Raw genomic sequence first — 15,871 nt, forward strand, 5'->3', positions numbered from 1 at the left:
GGACCCCTAGCCTGGGAACCTCTATATGCTGCGGGAGCGGCCCAAGAAATGACAAAAAGACAAAAAAAAAAAAAAAAGAAAGAAAAAGAAATCTTGTAGATTAGCCAGATATTATACAGCAGTTCCAGTAAATCACTTTCATGTATTGCACTTGGAATCTGATCGTTCTTTCACAAAGATGGGGAAAAGACCAGAATTAGTTGTTCAACAAAGAAAGATTTCAGGACGTTTTAAATTTGACTTCATAGAAAGCTCCCATGGTGAGCTAATTGGAGTATTATCAAAAAGCTGTACTGGAAAAAAATTTTAATTAAAAAAAAACCCTTACTGGGCGCTATATATATGCAGGTAATAGACCTGATCCATAGCCCCTAGTTGTTTACTCTCCATTGTAGAATTCCATCTGATTTTTTTTTTTTAATTAGCAGCGCACCCATGACATATGGAAGCTCCCAGGCTAGGTGTCAGATCAGAGTTGCAGCTGCCAGCCTACACCACAGCTGCAGCGACGCCAGATCCTTAACCAGCTCAGAGCTGGGCCAGGGATCAAACCCAAGTCCTCATGGTTACTAGTCTGGTTTGTTATTGCTGAGCCACAATGGGAACCCCCCAATCTGAACTTTTGACCTATTGAATATAAAGTGTTGTGATAGAATCTGTCCCCAGAACCATTTCCTAAATGTTGTCTCTTTTCAGAGATTTCTACTTTTCATGTCTACTTTCAGAGATGACCTGCTGCTTATTGGACCAGGGAATAAGAACTATACATACATGGCCCAGGCTGTGAACAGAGGGGTGACACTTATAGGGCTCTGGGACCAAAGACATCCAGGCATGGCAGATTATATTCCTGTTTCTGTAGAGCACGCCATCGAGCCAGACACCACGCTTACATTTGTGGGAGATGTCATCTGCTTCAGCACCCACCTCCTCAGCCAGAATGGTTTGTATACCTTCCCTTTCTCAACCACACAACTGACAGAATTAGAAAGCAACTCATCCCTTAGAGAATTTTTTCCAAATTATCTAAAATCTAAGGGGCTCTCTGAGAAAGAAGATACTTTTATGTGCTTTATTATCTTCCATATAATTCTGTTTAGTGCCCATGTCTCTCCATGGCCAGCCAATTAGAGGTCAGCCCATAGTATTTATCAAGCGCCTATTGAATATATATAGGCAGTGTGAGTATTGTGCCTTCTCCTCCATCCCCAGCTTCTTTTTTTTTTTTCTTTAAAGTATCCTTTTATTTTATTTTATTTTATTTTATTTTCCCACTGTACAGCAAGAGGATCAAGTTATCCTTACATGTATACATTACAATTACATTTTTTTCCCCACCCTTTGTTCTGTTGCAACATGAGTATCTAGACAAATTTCTCAATGCTACTCAGCAGGATCTACTTGTAAATCTATTCTAAGTTGTGTCCATCCCCAGCTTCTGAAGGAGGGTAATTGCTAAGTTGAACATCGGTAAAGGATGAAATCAAAGGAAGGAAAGGACCATAAGGCTTTATTTCTAAGAACCAATTGTATGTACACTATTTTGTGAGGCACATTTGAAGGCCTAACTCCTACATATTCTATACTATCACTGTAAGAAGGTTTGGCCTTGTACTGGGCTATGGTATACCTTTTTTTTTTTTTTTTTTTTTTTTTTAGGGCCACGCTCTTGGCATAAGGAAGTTCCCAGGCAAGGGGTCAAATCAGAGCTACAGCTGCCGGCCTACGCCACAGCCACTGCAACACCAGATCCTTAAACCCACTGAGTGAGGCCAAGGATGGAACCTGCATCCTCATGAATACTAGTCAGATTTGTTTCTGCTGTGCCACAAAGGGAACTCCCTACACTATACTCTTGATTAGCAAAGCATTTCTGTTCTAAGAAGTACTATTACGTTAAAGAAAATCTGGAGTTCCCATCGTGGCACAGCGGAAATGAATCTGAATAGGAACCATGAGGTTTCGGGTTCGATCCCTGGCCTCGCTCAGTGGGTTAAGGATCAGTGTTGCTGTGAGCTGTGGTGTAGGCTGCAGATGTGGCTCGGATCCCACCGTGCTGTAGCTCTGGTGTGGGCCAGCAGCTGCAGCTCCAGTTAGAGCCTCCATATGCCACGGGTACAGCCGTAAAAAGACAAAAGACCAAAAAAAAGAAAGAAAGAAGAGAAAAGAAAATCAGTGTGTATTTTATCTTTGGGCTTACAGGTAGCATACCCCAAAATGGCATAAACTGACTGGGGGTATGCCACCATATAATCCATCCATCCAAGTAAGGCTGGCTAGTGTATGTGGCCTTGAGCTGTACATCCTCTTCTGGAAACTATGAAGACATGTGTTTGGGTAAAGTGATGTAATGTTGGACCTGACTTTAACACTAACTATATACTTTGGAGTTGATCCAAAGGGAGCTCTATGCAGCCTAGGTCAGATCCTCCAAATTGACTTGCAAGCAACCACTACTTAAAACATGTAATCTAGGGCTGATGAGCTAACTCTGCTTATAATCTTTTGTCAATGAAGCAGAGGCTTTTTTACTCCCTTTTCCCAGATTCTGTTAGGATTGTCCCTCTGTCTTTCATTCTGGAATTTTGGGAGCATCCCAAATCCACACACTTTGTTTTTTTATTTTTGGGGGATTTTTTGCATTTTTTTGTTTTTGTTTTTGTTTTTTTCTTTTTACCTTTTCCTAGGGCCGCTCCCATGGCATATGGAGGTTCCCAGGCTAGGGGTCGAATCAGAGCTGTAGCTGCTGGCCTACGCCAGAGCACAGCAATCCAGGATCCGAGCTGAGTCTGAGATCTACACCATAGCTTACGGCAACGCCGGATCCTTAACTCACTGAGCAAGGCCAGGGATTGAATCCGAAACCTCATGGTTCCTAGTCGGATTCGTTAACCACTGAGCCAAGATGGGAACTCCCAAATCCGTACACTTTGGATGGGGAAGCAGAAGGGCCACATGCCAGGATCAGTAACCTAATCTAATATTTGACATTCTCTTGCTACCTTGAGACTTAAACCAAAGTAAATGAATCCTCTCTTCTGCCAGCTGACCCTTGCTTATAGTCTTCCTGCTCTTATCAATTAGTAGCTCAAAGCAGCTTCATCCTTAGCAGGGTATATAAAGTTTAATCAGAGAGTTATCCCTATGTGTAAAAAGAGTTTTTCTTTTTCCAAAGGAGAACCATTGCATTCTCCAACTAAGTAGCTCCTTTTGTGATTCTGAGGGTCAGTAGTTCCTATTTTATTCTGCTGACATGATATATGAAGGGGAAAGTGACATGCAGAAAACAGTTATCCTCAATGCCGCGTGTTCCTCCTGGGAGGGATACTTAAATGGTCTACTGATTTGTATTCTGAGTAAGGTTAGAGTGACCTTCGATTTATATCTAAGTGCCTTCTCTTGTCTTTTCCTAGGTGAACCCGGGACATGGATGATTTCTGCTGACAATATTCTACAAACAGACATTGTCACTGGAGTAGGAGTGGCCAGGAGTCCAGGAACAGCAACGATATTTCATGACATCCCAGGGCTGGTGAAAACATATCGAGAGGTAAACCTAATGATATAAAAGTTGAAGAATCAGAAGTTTCCGTCGTAGCTCAGTGGTTAATGAATCCAACTAGGAACCATGAGGTTTCAGGTTCAATCCCTGGCCTTGCTCAGTGGGTTGAGGATCTGGCGTTGCCATGAGCTGTGGTGTAGGTCCCAAATGCGGCTTGGATCCCGCATTGCTGTGGCCCTGGTGTAGGCCGGTTGCTACAGCTTCCGATTAGACCCTTAGCTTGGGAACCTCCACATGACCCAGGAGCGGCCCTAGAAATGGCAAAAAGACCAAAAAAAAAAAAAAGAAAAAGTTGAAGAATCAAGAGTAACTCTTTCCGGAATTCCCGTCATGGTGCAGAGGAAACAAACCCGACCAGGAACTATGAGGTTGCAGGTTCGATCCCTGGCCTCGCTCAGTGGGTTAAGGATCCGGCATTGCCATGAGCTGTGGTGTAGGTCACAGACAATGGCTCAGATCTGATGTTGCTTGGCTGTAGCATAGGCTGGTGGCTACAGTTCCGATTGGACCCCTAGCCTGGGAACTCCATATACCGTGGATGCGGCCCTAGAAAAGACAAAAAAATAAAAAAATAAATAAAATATTGTTATGGCTACTAGTTGATACTAGACTGTAGAGGCAATGTAGAATCTGAAAGAACAGTTGGGAGGCTATTATTGCAGTAACCTAGATGAGATATGACAGGGAACTAGGGTAATAACAGAGGAGGTGGTGAAAATTTGATTAGATTCTAAATATATTTTATAGATATAGTTGACAATTTCCTGACAGACTATATATAGGGTGCAAGAGAATCAAGAATGACTTTGAGTTTTGAGTTTGGAGGGAGGTTTTTTGCTTTTTCAGGGTTGCACCTGAGGCATATGGAAGTTCCCAGGCTAGGGGTCGAAAGGAAGCTGCAGCTGCCGTCCTACACCACAGCCACAGCAACAGAGGATCCGAGCTGCATCTGTGACCTACACCACAGGTCATGACAACACCAGATCCTTAACCCACTGAGCAAGGCCAGGGATTGAACCCACATCCTCATGAATACTACTAGGGTTTATACTACTACAACAGGAACTCCTGACTTGGGTTTTTCATTTGTTTCTTTGTTTGTTTAATGGCCGCACCTATGGCCTATGGAAGTTCCTGGGCCAGGCATTGAATCCCAGCCACAGCTTTGACCTGATCTACAGCTGTGGCAACATCAGGCCGGGGATCAAACCTGTGCCTTTGCAGAAACCTGAGTGGCTACAGTTGGATTTTTAACCCACTGTGCCATGGCAGGAACTCCCTTACTTAGGGTTTTTGTTTTTGTTTTTTTGTTTTTTTTTTTTTTTTTTTTGATCTTTTTAGGTCTGAACCTGTGGTATATGGAGGTTCCCAGGCTAGAGGTTGAATCAGAGCTGTAGCTGCTGGCCTACACCACAGCCACAGCAATGGTGGATCTGACCCATATCTGTGACCTATACCACAGCTCATGGCAAAACCAGATCCTTAACCCACCGAGTGAGCCCAGGGATTGAACCTGTGTCTTCATGGATGCTAGTCAGATTCGTTTCCACTGAGCCAGGATGGGAACTCTCACATATATATATATATATATATATATATATATATATTTTTTTTTTTTTTTTTTTTTTTTTTTTTTTTTGTCCTTTTGCCTTTTCTTGGGCCGCTCCTGCGGCATATGGAGGTTCCCAGGCTAGGGGTCCAATCGGAGCTTCAGCCACTAGCCTACGCCAGACCACAGCAATGCAGGATCCGAGCTGCGTCTGCGACCTACACCACAGCTCACAGCAACGCCGGATTGTTAACCCACTGAAGCAAGGGCAGGGACCAAACCCGCAACCTCATGGTTCCTAGTCAGATTCGTTAACCACTGTGCCACGACAGGAACTCCCTCACTTATATTTTTGATTGAATGACTAAAAGAACAGAATTACCATCAACTGAAATGCATAAGGAGTTCCTTGTGGCTCAACAGGTTAAGAATCCGGTGTTCTCACTGCTGTGGCTCTGGTTACTACAGTGCCATGGGTTCCATTCCTAGTCCTGGAACTTCCATATTCCATGGGCATAGCCAAGAAAGAAAGAACGAAAGAATAAAAGGGAGGAAGGGAGGAAAGGAGGAAAGGAGGGAGGGAGGGAGGAAAGGAAGGAAGGAAGAAAGAAAGAAAGAGAGAGAGAGAGAGAAAGAAAGAAAAAAAGAAAGAAAGAAAGAAAAAAAGAAAGAAAGAAAGAGAGGAGTTCCCGTCGTGGCGCAGTGGTTAACGAATCCGACTAGGAACCATAAGGTTGCAGATTCGGTCCCTGCCCTTGCTCCGTGGGTTAACGATCCGGCATTGCCGTGAGCTGTGGTGTAGGTTGCAGACGCGGCTCGGATCCCGCGTTGCTGTGGCTCTGGCGTAGGCCGGTGGCTACAGCTCCGATTCGACCCCTAGCCTGGGAACCTCCATATGCCAAGCGAGCGGCCCAAAGAAATAGCAAAAAGACAAAAAAAAAAAACAGAGAGAGAGAAAGAGAGAAAGAAATGGGTGAGACTCTTGGTAGAATGGTTTTGAGATTTGTTTTGGTCCTGAAAAATTGGTTGTCTATTAGCTGTCAAATGGATATGTTGAGGTAGCTAGACATAAAAGTCTGGGAGTCAGTGGTGATAGGTTGGGGATCTGCCATTGTCAGTTCTGTGGCTCAGGTCACTGCTATGGCACAGGTTTGATCCCTGGCCTGGAGACTTCGGGCATACTGAAGGGCATGGCCAAAAAAAAAAGAAAGAGAAGTTCCCATCATGGCTCATCGGAAACGAAACTGACAGGCTTCCATAAGGATGCAGGTTCGATCCCTGGCCTCACTCAGTGGGTTAAGGATCTGGCGTTACAGTGAGGTGTGGTGTAGTTTGCAGACGAGGCTTAGATCTGGCATTGCTGTGCTGTGGTGTAGGCCAGGAGCTACAGCTCCAATTTGACCCTTAGCCTGGGAATCTCCATATGCCAAAGGTGTGGCCCTAAAGACAAAAAAAAAAAGAAAGAAAAAAATTGCAATTTTCTTCAAAGTCATTTTTTCCCCAAGGTTTTATTTTGTTTTGTTTTTGGCCACCACTCTCCCCCGCCTCCGCACCCCCTCAGCATATGGAGTTCCCAGACCAGGGATCAGATCCAGTCACAATTGTGACCTAAACCGCAGCTACAGCAACTCCAGATCCTTAACCCACTTAACCCAGGGATTGAACTTTCGTCCCAGCACGCCCAAGTCACCGCTGGTCCCATTGCACCTAGCGAGAACTCTTAAAGTCATTTTATTTTTTTTTTATTTAATTAGTTTTTTTGTCTTTTGTCCTTTTAGAGCCGCGGCATACAGAGCTTCCCAGGCTAGGGGGCAAATCAGAGCTGTAGCTGCTGGCCCACACCACAGCCACAGCAACGCCAGATCCAAACCGAATCTGCGACCTACACCACATCTCACAGCAATGCTGGATCCTTAACCCACTGAGTGAGGCCAGGGATCAAACCCTCAACCTCATGGTTCCTATTAGGATTCATTTCTGCTGCGCCACGACGGGAGCTCCTCAAAGTCATTTTAATAGATAGTCATACAAAGGGAAGATATGTCAGAAGGAATAATGGACAAAGACCTCCTTTTAGAAAAAAATATTTTCTTCTCGAAACTGAACAGATTTTGTGGTTCTCAAATATGTGATGACCAGAAGGGCAATTTGCTCTTATGTGGAACAGATGTTTTAGTTAAGTAAGTTACAGAGGATGGAGAGGAAGGGAACCAGATTTTCTAAGAACTTAGGTACCAATTTTCCTTTGGTTTGCTGACAGGTGGTGGTCAATACATCATCAAGATTAACACTCAGTTATGATCTCAAGACTTATCTCACCAATACCCCCAACTCAACTGTGTTCAAGCTCTTCATCACCACTGGCAGAAATGGTGTCAATCTCAAAGGTCAGGAATCTCTTCTTAGGTCTGGGTGATCATTCCCAACCTTCCCATCCTCCCTCAGTTCACTTACCCCTTTGGATTAGCAATCCAAGTTTCCTTCCTTTCCTTTCTTTCTTTCTTTTTAGGGCCCCACCTGCGGCATATAGAGGTTCCCAAGCTAGGGGGTCTCATAGGAGCTATGGCTGCCAGCCTACACACCACAGTCACAGCCATGCCAGATCCAAGCCGAGTCTGCAACCTACACCAGAGCTCACAGCAACACCGGATCCTTAACCCACTGATCGAGGCCAGGGATCAAACCCACAACCTCAGATTCATTTCCGCTTCGGCATGATGGGAACGCCTTTCTTTGTTTCTTTCTTTCCTTCTTTTTTTCTTTCTTTTTACATCCATGCCTGTAACATATGGAAGTTCCACTGAACCACAATGGGAACTCCCACTGACCCTCTTTCTTGATTTTTTTATTTTAAATACCAGGAGTTCCCCCACTCCCCTTGGACTATAAAACTGTAGCCCACCTGATCCTTGAGGCAGAGCCTCCTTACCTGCCCCCTTGCATCTCTCACAAGCGTCCTATCTTAATAAATCTATTTCTTGCCTTAAATAAACAAGTAAATAAATAATCAGGAGATCCCATTGTGGCTCAGTGGATAAAGGACCCAACATTGTCTCTGTGAGGATGTGGGTTTGCTCCCTGGCCTCACTCAGAGGGTTGAAGATATGGCTGCATGCTGCAGCATAGGTCACAGTTGTGTCTCGAATCCCATGTTGTGGTGGCTGTGGTGTAGGCCCCAGCTGCAGCTCCAATTCGACCCCTTGCCTGAGAACGTCCATGTGTCACAGGGGCAGCCTAAATTAATTAATTAAAATAGCAGCTGCTTCTATATAGTTGTCTCCCCTTTTATAAATTATTCTTAGTAACAAAGCTATTTACCTCTTTTCTGCTTATTAGGAACCTGCACCCCAAGTCAGGCCTTGGCTATTACAACAATACTTCTTCCAGAGACCCTCATGTTGTGCCATGTACAGTTCAGTAATACTTTGCTAGACATTCCAGCAAGTAAAGTCTTTCATGTCCATTCAGGTTTCAGCACAGAGAAAGGTGGGTTCCACCAATTTAATCTGGTTTCCCCTGTTTTCTTTTTTCTTTCTTGCTTTTTTAGGGCTTCATCCAAAGCATATGGAAGTTCCCAGGCTGGAGGTCAAATCAGAGCTACAGCTGCCAACCTACGCCACAGCCACAGCAACTCAGGATCCGAGCCTCGTCTATGACCTACACCACAGCTCACAGCAACACCAGATCCCCGACCCACTGAACAAGCCCAGGGGTCCTCAAGGATACCAGTCGATTTGTTTCCACTGCACCACAAAGGGAACTCCTCCCTTTGTTTTCATATTTGTGCAAATATCACCTTCTTATTGGATTGCGTTTCAACTTTCCAGTTTCATCTGCTATATATCTATGGAATCTTTCTCAATCAGCATTTTGGTTCTATCCACCCAACATATATATAGAACACGTGTCTTTTTTTTTTTTCTTGTCTTTTTAGGGCCACACCCGTGGCACATGCAGGTTCCCAGGCTAGGGGTCTAATCGGAGCTACAGCTGCCAGCCTACACCATAGCCACAGCAACTCGGGATCCGAGCCGCATCTTTGACCTATACCACAACTCACGGCAACGCCAGATCCTTAACCCACTGAGCAAGGCCAGGGATCAGACCTCATGGTTCCTAGTCGGATTCATTTCTGCTGCACCACAACAGGAACTCCAATATAACATTTGTCTTTATAATATGCTATGCTTTTCTATTATAACTTACTGTTTTCTCCTTTCTTAGCCTGTTATCTCTGTGAGGGTTGGATTATGTCTCATTCCTTTTTTTTTTTTTTTTTTTTTTTGTCTTTTTGCCTTTTCTAGGGCCACTCCTTTGGCATATGGAGGTTCCCAGGCTAGGGGTCTAATCGGAGCTGTAACCGCCAGCCTATGCCAGAGCCACAGCAACGCGGGATCCAAGCTGTGACCCATATCACAGCTCACAGCAACGCCGGATGCTTAACCCACTGAGCAAGGCCAGGGATCAAACCTGCAACCTCATGGTTCCTAGTTGGATTCGTTAACCACTGAGCCACAATGGGAACTCCTCATTCATCTTTTATCCCCAACTAGTAGCAGAATGTTTGAATGTTGTTGAACTGAAGGATATTCCACACAGAAGAATGGCATTAACAAGTGGGAAGTAGAACTAAGCATGACATTGGGAGGACTTTATATAAATCAACTGACCTAAAATGAGATGATTCAGGTCAAATGTAAATAAATAGTGCTACAACATGGAAGAGCGTCTGCTCCAAAGTCAGACAGTTCAGTAGTATGGGTAATGAGACACCACTGAAGGAAGGTTCATTCAGCAAACTGTTGAGCACCAAAGAGAATGCTTGGTACCAGGACAGGCACTGGAGGTATGGATGAGTAAGACAAGGCTTTTAACTCTTACTAGTAGTGCACAGGGTGATTAGTTATACAATAAAGATATACATAGGATGCCAAGATGGCAGAAATATCTACATCAAACCTAGGGGTTAGAGTTAGGTTTTAGAGGAAGTAACCTTTAGAAGGATGACTAGGACTGAGGTAGATGTGAAGAGAACACGACATTCCAGGCAATATAGAGCCCTGAAAAAGTTTTCAAAAACAATTTTAAAGCAGTTTTTAAATTATCTCATGGCAGTACACAGAGTAGCTAATAAAGAAGAACAGGAGGCAAATGGAGCCATTGCAATAATCCGAGCATGAGTTGATGAGGGTCTAGACCAGAATAATAGAGAAACAGTAACAGAAGGGGCAGATGTGAGATATTTCAAAGGGTGAGTTAGCAAGATTTGGAGGATGACTAGACTTAGGAATGAAGGAATGGATTTTAAAAGACAACTGAGGTTGAGTGTGGGTAACTAGAAAAACAATAGGATTGACAGAAATAAGGCCATCAAGATATGGTTTGATAGAGAAGTGATTAAACCATGTTCAAAGCTTGCCTTTCTTTCACAAACCATTTACCAATCTCCCAACTCCGACTACTTCATCCTATATCCCTTTAATTTCCATTTGTATTATACTAAATACTCCCTGACATGTCAACTTACCAATTATGGTATTCCTAAGTTCAATTATGGGTTCCTGGGGCTGTTTTTTCTTTGGTAACCACCCTCATAGTGGCCAACAGTGTGCTAATAGTGAATACTTAAAACTGAGTTCACATTTTCTTTTGAATTTGCATATAACTATTTTTCCTATTCTAATCCAGTTGGCTAAATAGAGCCTCTGAACCTTCCTGCTCAGTTTTTACTCTTTTCTTCAGGGGCTTATGTCTGCCTAATCAAGGTTCGACCACAGTCAGAGGAGCTGCTCCAGGCTCTCAGCATGGCTGACACCTCAGTCTACGGGTGGGCCACCCTTGTCAGTGAACGTAGCAAGAATGGAATGCAAAGAATCCTCATTCCTTTCACCCCAGCCTTTTACATCAACCAGTCAGAATTGGTTCTTAGCCACAAAAAAGACATCGGGGAGATAAGAGTACTGGGAGTGGACAGAGTTCTTGAGAAGCTAGAGGTATGTTAAGGACTGAAACAAAACAGATCAGGGTTTTGAGAAAGATGTTTGGGTTTGTTGGGGGGGTTTTTTTTGTCTTTTTTTTAGGGCCGCACCCATGGCGTATGGAGGTTCTGAGGCTAGGGGTTGCATCAGAGTTGTAGCTGCTGGCCTACATCACAGCCACAGCAACTCAGAATCCGAGCCTCGTCAGTGCCCTATTACCACAGCTCACGGCAACGCTGGATCCTTAACTGACTGAGCAAGACCTGGCATCAAACCTGCATCCTCATGGATACTGGTCGGATTCATTACCACTGAGCCACAATGGGAATGCTGTGGAAGATTTTTCATTTGAAGTCCAGGGTAAAGGAACAATTACTGAATGTCTTGATAAAAGTCACCACAGAATGGAGTTCCCATTGTGGCTCAGCAGGTTAAGGATCTAGCATTGTCTCTGTTGCTCAGGTCACTGATGAGGCAAGGGACTCAATCCCTGGCCCGGCACAGTGGGTTAAAGGATCCAGTGTTGCTGTAGCTGTGGCATAGGTCGAAGCTCAGGCTGGCATGGAATCCCAGCCTGGAAACTTCCATATGCCATAGGCATAGCCATAAAAAAATATAGGGAGTTCCCATCGTGGCACAATGGAAAGGAATCTGACTAGTATCCATGAGGTCGCAGGTTTGATCCCTGGCCTCGCTCAGTGGGTTAAAGATCGCGTGTTGCTGTGGCTGTGGTGTAGGCCAGCAGCTACAATTCCGATTCGACCCCTAGCCTGGGAACCTCCATATGCTGCAGGTGTGGCCCTAAAAAGACAAAAAAATTAAAAATAAAAGAGTGACCTACTGTCAAACAGCGAGCTAAAACTAGAAACCTAGATGTTACTGTATATGCTTAAGATTGGAATGTATTGATAAAGAACTGATTTTCCTTCTTTCACACCATTTTCTCTTCTCCAAGGTCTTCCCCAGCTCCCCAGTTCTAGTGGTCTCTGGCCATAGGCAAGCTTCTGTCACACCTGGCCTGGTCATCTACCCCATAAGAGTAGTCAACTTCACTTCCCTCCAGCAGATGGCATCACCTGTTTTCATCAATGTTTCCTGTGCACTCACCAGTCAAAATGAGGCTGTACGAGTAAGAGCTAAGAAAGTTAAATCTGGTGCAGGTGAGCACTGGGGGCTCCTAGTTTTCATAGCGAGAACAAAAACCACAGAATGGGGGTTCCCGTCGTGGCACAGTGGTTAACGAATCCGACTAGGAACCATGAGGTTGCGGGTTCGGTCCCTGCCCTTGCTCAGTGGGTTAACGATCCGGCGTTGCCATGAGCTGTGGTATAGGTTGCAGACGCGGCTCGGATCCCGCGTTGCTGTGGCTCTGGCGTAGGCCGGTGGCTACAGCTCCGATTCAACCCCTAGCCTGGGAACCTCCATATGCCGCGGGAGCAGCCCAAGAAATAGCAACAACAACAACAAAAGACAAAAAAAAAAAAAAAAAAAAAAAAAAAAAAAAAAAAAAACCACCGAATGGCCAAGATTACTTAAACTAGCTATGGCATGGATGTTTATACTCCAAGCCTACCCCATAAAATATAACCTTCAGGGAGTTTCCACTGTGGCTCAGTGAGTGAAGGACCTGATGTTGTCTCTGAGGACTGAGGTTTTTCCCTGGCCTGGTTCGGTGGGTTGAGTATCCAGTGTTGCCATAAATGTGGCGTAGGTCACAGATGCAGCTTCAATTTGACCCCTGGCCTGGGTGTTTGTATGAGCACCCAATTTGTTCTGATTGGAACTCAGGCATTTTCACTACCATGGCCTGAATTCAATCCCTGGTCTGAGAACTGAGATCCCGTATCAGGATGCTACATGCTGCAGAAAAAATATTTTTTTAGGGCTACAGGTGTGGCATATGGAGGTTCCCAGGCTAGGGGTAGAATCAGAGTGCAGCTGCCAGCCTAAGCTACAGCCACAGCAATGCCAGATCCAATCCACGTCTGCGACCTGCACCACAGCTCACACCAATGCTGGATCCTTAACCCACCAAGCAATGCCAGGGATCGAACCCACTGAGCCACAATGGGAACTCAAAAAAAAAAAAAAAAAAAAAAAAAAAAAGTTGGAGTTCCTGTTGTGGCTAAGCAGGTCAAGAACCTGACTAGTATCCATCAGGATGTGGGTTCAATCCCTGGCCTTGCTCAGTGGGTTAAGGATCCAGAACTGCTGCAAGCTTTGATGTAGGTCAAAGATATGGCTTGGATCCTGCATTGCTGTGGCTGTAGCAAAGGCCTTCAGCCGCAGCTCCAATTCAACCCCTAGCCTGGCACCTTCCATACACCACAGGTGCACCCATAAAAAGAAAAAAAAAAAGTTGAGGAAATTGAGATATTCAAATTCTTAGCAATAGCAATTGTTCAAGTCCAATCTGTGAGAACAGTTTTTAAATTTAGAGTTCATGGATCTCCACAAAGATCCACAGATAAGAATTCAAGGTGTCAGAGTTCCTGTCGTGGCGCAGCGGAAACTAATCCAACTAGGAACCATAAGGTTGCGGGTTCGGTCCCTGCCCTTGCTCAGTGGGTTAACGATCCGGCATTGCCATGAGCTGTGGTGTAGGTTGCAGACGCGGCTCGGATCCCGCATTGCTGTGGCTCTGGCATAGGCCAGTGGCTACAGCTCCGATTCGACCCCTAGCCTGGGAACCTCCATATGCCGCGGGAGCGGCCCAAAGAAATAGCAAAAAGACAAAAAACAAAAACAAAAAAAACACTGAGGAATTACCCTCATGGCACAGCAGAAACAAATCCAACTAGGAAACATGAAGTTGTGGGTTCAATCCCTGGCCTCGCTCAGTGAGTTAAGGATCCAGCGTTGCCATCAGCTGTGGTGTACGTCGCAGATGAGGCTCAGATCTGGCGTTGCTGTGGCTGTGGCGTAGGCCAGCAGCTATAGTTCCGATTAGACCCCTAGCCTGGGAACCTCCATATGCTGCAGGTACAGCCCTAAAAAAAAAAACAAAATGAAAAAAACACTCTTGAGATCCATTCACTTCACCAGACTGCCAAAGTTGCCCAAGGCAAAAACAAAGAAACAAACAAAAAAACTGGTTAGAACTCCTGCAATTCTTGGTGATAAGAGGGACAAGCAGTACAAGAGCACAACCACAGCAGGTGGGAGTTTATTATTGAAGTGTAGTTGATTTATAGTGTTAATTTCTGCTATACAGCAAAGTGATTTAGCTATACATATATGCATTCTTTTAAAAACTCTCTTCCACTATGGTTTATCACGTTTGTGTGTGTGCGTGTCTTTTTTGGGCCGAACCCATAGCATATGGAGGTTCCCAGGCTTGGGGTCAAATCGGAGCTGTAGTTGCCAGGTCAGAGCTGCATCTGCAGTCTACACCACAGTTCACGGCAACACCAGATCCTCAACCCAGAGTGAGGCCAGGGATTGAATCGTCTTCGTGGATGCTAGTCAGATTCATTTCAGCTGAGCCACAACAGGAACCCCTGGTTTATCACATACTGAATATAGTTGTCTGTACTATACAGAAGAACTTTGTTTATCCATACTATATATAATAGTTTGCACCCACTAACCCCAAACTTCTCCATCCCTCCCCCACAGCAACAAGTCTGTTTTGTAGATAGGTTCATCTGTGTCACATTTTAGACTCCACATGTAAGTGCTATCATATGGTAGCTCTTTCTGACTTACTTCACTTAGCATGTTAATTTCCAAGTCTATCCATGTTGCTGCAAATGGCATTATTTCATTCTTTTTTATGGTTAAGTAGGATCCCATTGTATATACATTCATCTTTATTCACTCACCTGCCTATGGACATTTAGATTACTTCCATGTCTTAGCTATTGTGAAGTACTGCTATGAACACAGGGGTGCATCTATCTTTTTGAATGTATTCATCCAGATATATGCCCAGGAGTGGGATTTCTAGATCATACAGCAATCAAAAAAAGGAATTTCCATAGTTTTCCATAGTGGCTACATGAACTTACATTCCTACCAAGAGGGTAGGTGGGTTTTTGCTTGGGTGGGAGTATTTAGATATATCCAACCCAATCTTCAGCTCATTCATACAGGTATGTAAGTACCTACTATTATGTGCTAAGCATGGTATCTACTGTAGAAATTCTACTTGTAGAAACTGGACAGGGCCCAAGTGGAACAGTGACTGTAGCCAGAACAAGGGGTGATTTTTTTTTTTTTTCCTTTTTTCGTCTTTTAGGGCAGCACCCGAGGCATGTGAAGGTTCCCAGGCTAGGGGTCGAATTGGAGTTGTAGCTGCTGGCCAATGCCACAGCCACAGCAATGCCAGATCCCAGCTGAGTCTGCGACCTACACCACAGTTCACAACAACGCCAGATCCTTAACCCACTGAGCCAGGCCAGGGATCAAACCCTCAATCTCATGGTTCCTAGTCAGATGTTTCCTCTGTGCAACGATGGGAACTCCAAGGGGTGCTATTTTTATAAGTATGTCTTCTAAGGCTTTTTTTGTTTCTTATGGCCGCGCACAGCATTTGGATGTTCCCAGGCCAGGGATCTAATCCAGGCTGCAGTGACCAACATTGGATCCTTAACACACTGTGCCACAGAACTCCTACACCTCCTGACTTTTATTTGGACTTTCAACAGTGGGGCCTAATCAGGGACTATAGAAACTTTTGTCTTTTTAGGGCCACACTTGGAGCATAGTTCCCAGGCTAGGAGTGGAATCAGAGCTGTAGCTGCTGACCTACACCAGAGCCACAGCAACTCAGAATCTGAC

At 44.6% G+C, this 15,871-nt stretch overlaps 1 protein-coding gene across 11 annotated transcripts in view; it reads left to right on the forward strand.

The window, feature by feature from the left end:
- Positions 1-15,871, forward strand: part of NUP210L (nucleoporin 210 like) — a 125,833-nt gene that overhangs the window by 107,921 nt on the left and 2,041 nt on the right. For 8 of the 11 annotated variants that reach the window (XM_021089795.2, XM_085022847.1, XM_085022846.1 and 5 more), the window contains 6 exons: positions 726-943; positions 3,414-3,550; positions 7,372-7,498; positions 8,448-8,597; positions 10,854-11,104; positions 12,045-12,249. In XM_021089795.2, the coding sequence (XP_020945454.2) occupies positions 726-943; positions 3,414-3,550; positions 7,372-7,498; positions 8,448-8,597; positions 10,854-11,104; positions 12,045-12,249 (1,088 nt within the window). The remainder of the gene's footprint in view (positions 1-725; positions 944-3,413; positions 3,551-7,371; positions 7,499-8,447; positions 8,598-10,853; positions 11,105-12,044; positions 12,250-15,871) is intronic. The other 3 variants (XM_085022854.1, XM_085022849.1, XM_085022855.1) reach the window with 1 other exon arrangement.

The sequence above is a fragment of the Sus scrofa genome, chromosome 4, assembly GCF_054392235.1.
Source record: "Sus scrofa isolate SSC_HxYL_T2T_F1_AM1 chromosome 4, Sscrofa_HxYL_maternal_Yorkshire_Landrace_v2.0, whole genome shotgun sequence".
NCBI classification, from domain to species: Eukaryota; Metazoa; Chordata; class Mammalia; order Artiodactyla; family Suidae; genus Sus; species Sus scrofa.